The sequence below is a fragment of the Myotis nattereri genome (assembly GCF_964212035.1).
Source record: "Myotis nattereri genome assembly, chromosome: 9".
Classification (NCBI taxonomy): domain Eukaryota; kingdom Metazoa; phylum Chordata; class Mammalia; order Chiroptera; family Vespertilionidae; genus Myotis; species Myotis nattereri.
This window is the reverse complement of record NC_138084.1, coordinates 70498267-70509740: the sequence shown is the minus strand read 5'-3', so window position 1 is coordinate 70509740 and position 11474 is coordinate 70498267. Positions and strand designations below refer to the sequence as shown.

The 11474-nt window shown below is 37.9% G+C and overlaps 1 protein-coding gene and 1 pseudogene across 2 annotated transcripts in view; one reads left to right on the top strand and one right to left on the bottom strand.

The window, feature by feature from the left end:
• The first annotated feature begins 4522 nt into the window (after positions 1-4522).
• On the top strand, positions 4523-5353 carry LOC308525566 (aminoacyl tRNA synthase complex-interacting multifunctional protein 1-like; annotated as a pseudogene). The gene has a single exon. The product of its transcript is annotated as an aminoacyl tRNA synthase complex-interacting multifunctional protein 1-like (transcript).
• Positions 5354-9721: 4368 nt separating this feature from the next.
• NPAT (nuclear protein, coactivator of histone transcription) overlaps positions 9722-11474 on the bottom strand; it is a 57878-nt gene continuing 56125 nt past the window's right edge. The window contains exon 18 of the mRNA XM_081098782.1: positions 9722-11408. Within this exon, the coding sequence (XP_080954908.1) occupies positions 11331-11408 (78 nt within the window). The 3' untranslated portion in view covers positions 9722-11330. The remainder of the gene's footprint in view (positions 11409-11474) is intronic.

Sequence of the window (11474 nt, the reverse complement as noted above, 5' to 3'; positions counted from 1 at the left end):
GGAATGTGAAACTTTAAAAAGTTTTTAAATGATTAAGGACTGGTTGGGGATGAAGGTTAGTTAGTGGTAAAATAGTAATAGACATTTTACAGTTGGCTGAACAATGAGGGGTTAGGGAGCCGATTTCCTGTGCAGTCAAAAACTTGCATATAGCCTGACCGGTGTGGCTCAGTGGGTGAGTGCCAACCTATGAACCATGAGGTCATGGTTCGATTTCCAGTCAGGTTACATCCCCAGGTTGTGGGTTCAATCTCCAGCAAGGGTGTTGGTGCAGGAGGCAGGTGATCAATGATTCTTCTCATTATTGATGTTTCTATCTCTCCCTCTTCCTTCCTCTCTGAAATCAACAAAAATATATTTTAAGAAAACCTGCATATAACTTGATTCCCCAAGAACTAAGTTGTCTTTCAGTATCTGCGGGGGATTGGTTCCAGGACCCCCTGTGGCTACAAAAAAAACAAAGATGTTCAAGTGCCTTATATGAAATGGCATAGACCAATGCATACAGTTGGCCTTTCATATCCACAGACTCCCAGTACAGGTAGTTATTGAAAAATATCTGTGTATAAGTGAACCAACACAACTCAAACTCATGTTGTTCAAGGTCAACTGTATATGCTAAATAAGGGCAAATGCCCATATAAATAAAAACGAGTTCTACATTTTAAATTACTATAGAAAGTAAGAGTTGAAAAGGCCAATTATCTATACCAGTGGTTGGCAAACTCATTCGTCAACAGAGCCAAATATCAATCAATAGTACTTCTTCAAAATAGACTCGCCCAGGCCGAAAACCAACTTCTGCTCATGGGCCACAAAGTTTCAATCGCACTGTATGTGTGCCCGCACGTGGTATTTTGTGGGAGAGCCACACTCAAGGGGCCAAATAACCGCATGTGGCTTGGGAGCCGCAGTTTGCCGACCACGGGTAAAAGCCTATGTGGTTGCCATGCCCTCATGCCGTGATGCCTTCACGCTGTAACAATCTGTCATCAAGAGGCTGCGTGCGCGTGCAGGTGGGCAGGGACTTGACCCAGCGTGCGCAGCTTGGAGGCAGATCCCGCGTCTCTGTGTGGAGCTGGGTCCCAGAGGCTCTGTGTGGCGGGACTCCCGGCTCCGGCCTACCTCTTTGGGACAATCCATTGAGGAGCCTCAGATGGGTGGGTGGGGCCTACCTCTTTGGGGAGCTCAATCGCAGGGCTCCCGCACTGTGAGAGGGCACAGGCCAGGCTGGGGAACCCCCGCCACCTGAGTGCATGATTTTCGTGCACCAGGCCTCTAGTAAAGTATAAAGAGAAGTAACTTCTAAATTTATTAAAAATAAGAAAGTGTTAAAATAGGACCAACACTATTCTGTATAAAGAAAAGATTATTCAAAGTAAAATTACACAGAATCCAATGACAAGTAGAAGGGCACAAAAATAATTTTTTATGGAGGATGACAGGAAAATTTAGCCCACAATTAGGAGATGACTGTGATCCTCCCTTGAGAACAGGGATGTTAGCAGATGCCACCTCTGCCTTCTGACTTATGCCCACTAAAATCAGTATTTCCTAGAAGGAGCTTGCACACATGTGTGGCAACTCAACTTTCATAGGTGCTACTCAAAGATCAGGCCCTTGGATCATCTGGCTTTGATAGCCAACAAGGCTTGCACTCATGGATCCAACAAAAACTAAAGCAAAGCAGCAGGTATTAATGGGTGCTAACCCCCAGTGCCCACTGCCATCTGCCCAGAAGAGCCCTAATATATCCTTTCCCAGCTGCTGCCTGATGTTAGTTTCTAATCAGCCTGCATCTAGGTATTCACTGCAATCCTCCCTTTTAGGACACTGGTTGTTGGCACATCTTCAGCTATTGGGAGCAACTAAAAACAAAGAAGGCCACAAGGACAGTTGCAACAGTTTAAGAGGCGATAAGGAGCTCTGGCCAGGCTGATTGTGTCCTACACAGATCATTCTGTTAAGACTGGGAGAGGTGGCTGTTTTATCTAGTGCACAGAAACCAACACAGAGAGTAAAGGAAAATGAAGAAATAGAGGAATATGTTCCAAACAAAAGAACAAAAAACATTTTAGAAACAGACCTTAATTAAAAAGAGACAAGTGATTTACCTGATAAAAAAATCAAATTGATGGTCATAAAGATGCTCAACAAGGTTAAGAGAATAAATGCATAAAGTGAGAATTTTAGAAGAGAAAGAAAATATAAGTATCACACAGAATTGAAGACAATAATTACACTAGAAAATTCAACAGAGGGGTTCAACATCAAAAGTTAAGATGGCTAGAGGCTTTATGTGACACAATCAAATGGGCAATATATGCATTACTGGGGTCCCAGAAGGAGAAGAGAGAAAGGGGGGAAAAGCTTATTCAAAGAAATCATGGCAAGAAAACTTACAATCTGGGAAATGAAACAAAAAACCATACAAGGAAGCCCAAAGAGTTAAAAAAAAGGGGGGGGGGATGCAGAGAGCCCCACACTAAGACACATTGTAATTAAATTGTCAAAGTAAAAGACAAGGAGAGAATCTTAAAAGCAGCAAGAGACAATCTGTTATGTACAAGGGAACCACAGTAAGACAATAAGCAGATTTTTTAGCAGAAACTTTACAGATCAGATTGAGTGGCATGATATATTCAAAGTGTAGAAAGAAAAAACTTCCAACTAAAAGACTTTTACCAGCAAAGCTGTCCTTCAGAACTGAAGGAATGATAATTTCCAGACAAGCAAGAGCTGCAGTTCATCATTAGTATACTGGCCTTGTAAGAAATGCTAAAGAACCTTCTTCAACCTGAAACAAAAGAACACAAATTAGTAACAAGAAAACATTTAAAAGTATAAGTCTCATTGTGACAGATAAATTCAGAATGTTCTAATGCAAAGGTGGTGTACTGTAAATCACTTATAACAATAGTATAAAGGTTAAAATACAAACTATTAAAAAGGTGTAACTTCAAAAAATTAATAGATACACAAGGTGGAAAATATATAAATTGTGACATCAAAAACAATGGTGGGGGAGGAGAGTAAAAGTGTAGACTTGTAGTATGCATTAAATTACAGAGCTGAAAATACTTACAAACACGAGGTATTTTATGTCCGCAAGGTAGACACAAAGCACAAACCTACAGTAGATACACAAGAGATAAAGAGAATCTAAGCACAGCGTTGTAAGAAAACATCCAATTACCATGGAAGAGAGTAAGAGATAAATAAATGATAAAACAGCTGGAGAACAACTATGTACTAGTAAGTCCGTATCTATCAATAACTATGAGTATAAAGAACAAAATTCTTTAATCAAAAGACAAAAAGTTGCCTGTCTGGCATTGTGCAATGGCTGAACATCAACCTATGAACCAGGACATCATGGATTCGATTCCTGGTTGGGGCACATGCCCAGTTGTGGGCTCGATCAGTTTACCACTGTTAACATGTTCTATCCATTGTTGAAATGAGATATTTGTATCTTATTAAAGTCTTAGCCTTAAAGTCTATTTTGTCCAAGTGCTTTCTGTTGCTTTCCATGCATGAAATATCTTTTTCTGTTCCTTTACTTTCAGTCCTTAAAGCTTAAGTCTCTTGTAGGCAGCATTGATTTGGTTCTTTTCTTATACATTTGGTAACTCTTTGTCTTTTACGTGTGTGTGTGTGTGTGTGTGTGTGTGTGTATATTTCAGAGGGAAACATTAGTGATGAGAATCATTGATTGGCTGCCTCCTGCACACCCCCTACTGGGAATGGAGCCCACAACCCAGGCATGTGCCCTGATTGGGAATTTAATCATGACCTCCTAGTCCATAGATCGATGCTCAACCACTAAGCCATGCCAGCCCAGCTAAATTTTCACATTTTACTATATATTTCATTTCCTTTCTGTTAAATTTTCATTTACATTTCATGTCCTTTTTGTTCATAAACAAAATAAATTTATTATAAAATGCTTTGTTTTTCAAACAGCCTTCTGGAATGAATTAAGTTTGAGAACTGAGGTTCCACTATATATCTTGACAGAAATGAAAATATATCAAAAGTTATGGGGAAGCTCATAGTGATAAAATTCTACATTAAGATTGATGACATCAGGGGTTTCAAGATAGTGGAGTAGGTGGACAACCCAAAACCAAACTTGAAATGAAACTAAATTGGGGATTGAAAAGGTGACTATCCTGCTCTGACTGGTTTGGCTCAGTGGATAGAGCATCGGTCTGTGGACTGAAGGGTCCCAGGTTCGATTCCAGTCAAGGGCATGTACCTTGGTTGCAGGCACATTGCCAGTAGGAAGTGTGCAGGAGGCAGCTGATCGATGTTTCTCTCTCATCGAAGTTTCTAACTCTCGATCCCTCTCTGTAAAAAAAAAATCAATAAAATATATATATATATATTTTAAAAAGAAAAGGTGACTATCCTACTGCAGAGAGTGGACAAAGGCCAGACAATAGGAACAAAGTCTGAAGAACATAAACAAAGTATACGTCAAAGAGGAACCCTAAAATAGAGACCAAGGAAGATTTTCTGCCGTTTCTTGGCAAAAATGGCAACCAATGATACTGTTCTGAAGAGACTGGAACAGAAAGGTGCAGAGGCAGATCAAATTATTGAGTATCTTAAACAGCAAGTTGCTCTTAAGGAAAACAACAACTTTACAGTCAACTTTGAGAGAAGAAAGAAAAGAAACTTCGAGTCAAAACTGCTAAATTGAAGAAATAGAATCAAGAGCTAATTCAGGCAGAAATTAAACATGGAGTGAAACAAATACCATTTCCGTCTGGTACTCCACTGCAAGCTCATTCCACGGTTTCTGTAAATGTAATACAATTTATGCCAATCACACCCGTATCTTCTGGTGCCAAAGAACAGGTAAAAGGAGAAGAAAGGAAGGTGAAAGAGAAACTTAAAATAAAGGAGAGAAAAAGGAGAAAACCACCACCAGTAGCAGGAAGTGCTAACTCTAAACCAACAGATGTTTCCCGTGAGGATCTTCGAATTGTTGTATCATCACTGCTAAAAAACATCCTGATGCAGACTCTGTACGTAGAAGTAGATGTTGGAGAAGCAGTCCCAAGAATAGTTGTCAGTGGCCTGGTGAATCATGTTCCTCTTGACCAGATGCAAAATTGGATGGTGATTTTACTTTGTAACCTAAAACTTGCAAAGATGAGGGGAATGGGGAATACTATCTCAAGCAATGGTTATACTAGTATGTGCTAGTTCACCGGAGAAAGTTGAAATCTTGGCACCTCCGACTGTGTCTGTTCCTGGAGACAGAATTACTTTTGATGCTTTTCCTGGAGAGCCTGACAAAGAGTTGAATCTTAAGAAGATGGAACTAAATTCATTGCCTTAATTAAATCGTTTACATGGTTTTAAAAGGAAAAAAAAATCAGATAATTCTTTATTCAATTTAAGAAGCTAACTGTGAAAAAACTCTGAAAAAATAGGAAACAGAAATTAGCCAATTAGAAAAGTATACACTGAGTGGCCAGATTATTATGACCACCCCATCAGTACTTCATTGGGCCACCTTTTGCCTTCAATACTGTGGCAATTCTCCTTGGCATTGACTCCACGAGATGTTGAAAGGTGATGCGAGGAATCTGACACCATGCACTGTCCAGTTCTGTGAGATTTGATGGTTGTGGAACCAGCTGCCTGATGGCTTTTAACTTCATCCCACAAATGCTCAATTGGATTGAGATCTGGTGATTGTGGGGACCACCTCAGCAAGGTAAAGTCTCCCTCATGTTCTTGAAACCACTCCTGCACAATACGAGCACCGTGTCATGGTGCATTGTCTTGTTGGAAGAAGCCATCTCCATTGGGATACGCCATCAACATGATAGGATGAACCTGATCAGCAACGATACTTAGGTATGTTGTGCTATTCAGACGTTTATAACGATCTGGCCCTCTAGCAACTTCAGCTCGAAATTATAGCTAATTTGCCTATAAATGTCAGGTGGTCATAATAATCTGGCCACTCAGTGTATAGTCGTTACCTTGGTTGCATAGCTCAGTTGCTTGGGTGTAGTCCAGTGCACCAAAAAAGGTGGCCAGTTCAATTCCTGGTCGGGCATATGCGGGCTTGATTCCTATTAAGGTTGTGCAGGAGGCAGCCAATTGATGTTGCTCTCTTATCTCTCTCTCCCTCCACACACCTTCTCTTTGAAATCAATAAAAACTTTTTTTTTTAAAAGAAAGAAAAACATGCCCTGCCAGGTGTCACTAAGTGGTTAGAGCATTGTGGGTTTGATTCCCAGAAAAGGGCATGCATCTGGGTTGCAGGTCTGATCCCTGCCCAGGTTGGGGCATTATGTGGGAGGCAACCAATTGATGCATCTCTCTCCCTCTCCCCCTTCTTCCCGCCCTTCCACTCTCTCTAAAGATCAATGGGAAAATATCCTCAGGTGAGAATTAACAACAAAACCCCCAAAAAACAACAAAAAAGAAGAGTATTCAATTGTCAAATATAAGAGGTGATTCAGTCAGGAAAAAGTTAATCACATCTAATTTAAAGAGAATACAAGTAAATATTAGAGGAAAAAATATTTAATTCAGAATAAGCTAAAAGCCTGACTAGACCAATCAGCCGGGAGGAAATTAGTGGTAAAAACTGAGTTTCTTCTGCAAAAGCCTCCAGGCCTAGATGATTTCTCGGTGATTTAGTTCCAAGGAACAGTTGTTTCCCATTCCAAATAAACTGCTGCAGAAAATAGAAATAAGAAACAGAGTAAGCTAGAATAGCAGCTAGATGTTAGAGTGCTTATTATGTTCCAGACATTGATCTAAATCCTTTACATATACTGTTTATTTAAATACTAGTAGCCTGGTGCACGAAATTCGTGCACATTAAAAGGGAATTAATTAGCATAAATATTTTAATATTGCTATTTGCCCTTTCTCTATAATAGAAGTGTGAGAGATGAAAGGAAATTAGTAAAATGTTTATGAAAATAATATATAAATTTATTAATAAACAGTAACAAAAGGATATAATAGCAACAGAGGCAGGATATAAAAACGACAAAAACATGATATGAAAACAACAAAAACATGATAGAAAAACAACAGTGATGCAAACAATGACTGATAAAGTGATTCAACTTATTCTAATATCTCCCTGTACACATTAAGAGTGAAAACACTTTCAGAGTGCTCGACTAATTTCCCTTGTGATGAAGTTCTTAGAACTTTAACTGTAACGTCACATGCTCTTCAAACTTGAGAGAAAGCAACATATAACTGACAATGTGCGAAAATGGGTTCAGGTAGGAATATGCCTACTCTGTCTAGAGTTTGTCCTTGTGATTTATTAATAGTCATCACAGATGCTGGCATCATGGGAAATCGTCATCGAATCAATTTAAATGGAAGGCCAGTGTCAGATGGGGACAAATTAATTCTTGGAATCAGAACCTTTCCCTCTGTAGATCCTGTTAATACTTCAGCTTCGATAATGACATCTCATTATATTCAGCAAAAGTTATGAAAGGTTGACTATATAGTGCAGAAATCCATGGTTAAAGAAGAAAAAAGAAAAGCTGACATTATGGTGCTAGAAGTCAGGAAAAGTTACCCCTGAGGCTAGCAGTTACGAGAAGGAAGTGTGAGGGAATTCCAGGGTGCTGGAAATGTTCCATACCTGATCAAGTGATTGTGTATACTTTGAGAAAACTCATTGAACTGTTTGAACTTAATAGTCGGTGCACTTGTTCTATGTTATGCTTCCATAAAAATTTTACATTAACTAAGAAAGCAATAACCAGTTAAAACAATGTAATAAAGAGTTCCCTAAAAACAGCAATAAACAAAATACTCAGTTTAGCAAGACATTTATGAGAATAGAAATAACTATAAAACTATTAGATAGCCCTAACCAGTTTGGCTCAGTGGATAGAGCATCGACGTGCAGACTGCAGGGTCCCAGGTTCGATTCCGGTCAAGAGCTTGTACCTTGGTTGCGGGCACATCCCCAGTAGGGGGTGTGCAAGAGACAGCTGATCGATGTTTCTCTCTCATCGATGCTTCTAACTCTCTATTCCTCTCCCTTTCTGTAAAAAATCAATAAAAAATATATTAAAAAAACACAGCCCCTCCCTCCAAAAACTATTAGATACTAGAGGCCTGGTGCGTGAAATTCGTGCACTTGGGGTGGGGAGGGTCCCTCAGGCTGGCCCGCGCCCTCTCGCAGTCTGGGAAGTCCTCGGGGATGTCCAACTGATGGCTTAGGCCCGCTCCCCGGGGGGAGCGGGCCTAAGCCAGCAGTCGGACACCCTTAGCACTGCTGCCACCACCACTGTGCTCGCTAGCCATGAGCCCAGCTTCTGGCTGAGCAGCGCTCCCCCTGTGGGAGTGCACTGACCACCAGGGGGTAGCTCCTGCATTGAGCGTCTGCCCCCTGGTGGTCAGTGCGCATCATAGACTGGTCGTCCCGCTGTACGGTTTATTTGCATATTAGCCTTTTATTATATAGGATACCATACTGCCATTACCATTTTCTTTTAGTACCAGGTATTATAGGGTTAATGTACTTCAAATGACTATTCCAATAGAATTTTAATTGAAATAATACTGGTGATTTTAAAGTTAACCAGGATGCATAAAAGGGGTGAGCACTTAAAAAATAAGAAGCCACAATGAATACAAAACCATAATGATTTAATCAGTGACACAAAAAACTTGTATGACATAGTATATAGTGTATGTATATAAATTTAATACAGGCCAAAATTTTATCTTATACCTTTATGATTAGCTGGGTTTCTTAAGTCAGATATTTAGAATTTAGAAACCAGTGATAATATTGCTGAATAAGCATCCTATGGAGGAAATGACAATTTGCTAGTAGGAATATAAATTAATTTTCTGGAAGAGTTTGGCAAAATGTATTGAGATCCTATAAAATGCACTCATTTTTGATTTGGTAATTCCACTGTCTAAAATGTCTCCTATGGAAGTAACTGATAACCAAAACAGATATATATTTACCAGTACAAGTACATTCACTACTTTTTAATAAATAATGTAATTTCAAGGAGCTGGACCTGAGGCTGAAAGATAGCAGCTTGAGAAATGGATCAATGCAGAATATATAGTAATGTGCCTTTGAAATTACTCCCATCAAAATTAAATACAGGTCTCCCTACTAGTCCTAACATCTAGCCTTTGGCTAAATGCTAATGGATGCTTTTCTCATGTACAATTTCAACATACTAAAGGGTTCCAACAATTTCCAGGGCTAAAATAATCACAAATTTTAAATACAAGATTTTTCAGATTTAGCATACATTGACATCAACCACTAAGTACTGTCCAAAATTAAGAGTGTATCTTTACATGTAGTTGTAAAAGTAGCTACAAGTTCTTTGTGGTATACTTTAATCCTAAAATGTCATCACTGGAATTTGACTGTTAAAAACAGGTTACCAGATAACAATACTACAATTTAGTCCAGCATGCTTAGACTTTGAAGGTAAAATGGGGTTTATGTTTTTGCTCTTGAACATAAATGAAAGCTCTAAATACAAGCCGTCTCTGGACATATCTAGTGGCTGCTGGCTAGTGAACTAAGAATCTTGAACAAAGTGAACTTATTTTATTTGTACATGAATTCTTAGTGCTTAGCACATATAAATACATATTAATTAAGTGAAAAGAAAATCTGTAATTCTCAGCATTATGTAAACTTCTGAAAAAGCATGTAAGAATTGACTTGCAAAGGAACATAACCAAAATACCTAAATAAGAATGACTGCCAATATGAAAGAATTCAAACTTTAAGTTAATGAAAATATTTATTCAAACCTAACTGTATTACAGTACCAAGTTGAGTTAAACATCAACTGTATGATATTTAGTTCCTTAGGAATATCAACTACTGCCACATCAGAAAATTTTTTTACAACATAAATTTCTGCAGTGAGATTCAGCAATTAAGATGTGATTTCCACATGGAGAAATGTTGTTCAGAGCAGAACAGATTTCGTTTTATAAAGGCCCAGTACCAAAAAAAAAAAAAAGGTTGAGGAAAATGTCTCTGTAACAGTACATACATCTGTAGGAAAAAAGCTTAATATACTGATATTTAACCAAACAGAAAGCACTTAAGAGAACATACTTTAATGTCTAGGCACAATTGGTCAGGTACTAATTATAATTTCTATTCTCATTTAAATGTTTAAATCAATTCATCAACTTAACTGATGTGTGTACGTCTAATACAGAGAAGGCACCTCTCATTCTCCTTTTTGAGAGTAACTCTTTATAACATTTTAAGGAGCACAGAGACAATGCACTATATCTGAGTATAGATATAGTTATTTAACAGCCCATTTTAGGAGAATCTACATTAAAATATAAAACTATGATTTCTCTTCTTACATCTTATGATGGGCATGGCTTTCTAAAAGGATACCAGAAGATAATCCTCCACATAAGCTTTAAAATAGGATACAAAATTTAAATTAAGTGTGCATTGGTCACTACTACATAAGGAGTTCTAAGAATTAGTGCAATTCTTTAAATCCCCAGTATTTAGGGGAAAAGTATATATATCCCAAGAAATCTCAACCAGTACATAACCAAACCTTTTATGGCTCAATAGTCGAAAGACTCAAAGTTCTGTAAAACATTTTGAAAGTTATAAACAAAACAAAAGATCAGAACACTCGTGGCTTACAAAACTTCCTCTTTAAAACAAAGAGACCAGAATGACCAGAAGTATAAATTTCAGGAATATAATCTTTACTGTAATTGTAAGAAGGGGTGATAAAGTATTCACTGTAGAAAATCCCCCAAACTGTTATTTTCTGATTGCTTTACTACCATTGGAGGTGGTTATCACTTTTGTACTATTTAGTGGCTATGTCTTTAAATGTCTCGTTGGACAGTTACTGAAGGCAATTTATAAGGAAAAACATTATTTCCCTCCCAACAGTGAGAAACTATTCCAGATAAATAAGCCTCAGAATTAGGTATCATAAGAAGTAAAAAAACACAGTGTTAAGAACATTGGGTTGATTTAACCTCTATTTCAACAATGTTTACACAATATTTACAATATGCAATTGTCAAAGCTATACAGATTTGCAGAATGGCTTTACTTACATGTCTGCAATTTTTCCCCCCAAATAAAAATATAACAGGTAAATCTATTTACAAACTAGGAAGCTGCTTCAGAAACAGCATGATTTAGATATAAAGTGAAATTTCAGTATAATGAAAGTGCAGGTCAAGCTTTTAGATTTTGTCAATATCTCATTCCCTACACTCAGTTTAAGGGATACGAGTTTTAAACAGCTATTGTTCTTATATGTTCAGCATGTTTACTCATCATAATGCAAGGATAACAAAAATTTGTCCACATCCATTCCAGCTGGAAATGAACTGGGTAGCTTCTTTTTCTGTCAAAAAAAAAAAATAAAAAAATAAATAATAAATAAAATAAAAAAGTAAAAATAAAAAAAAAA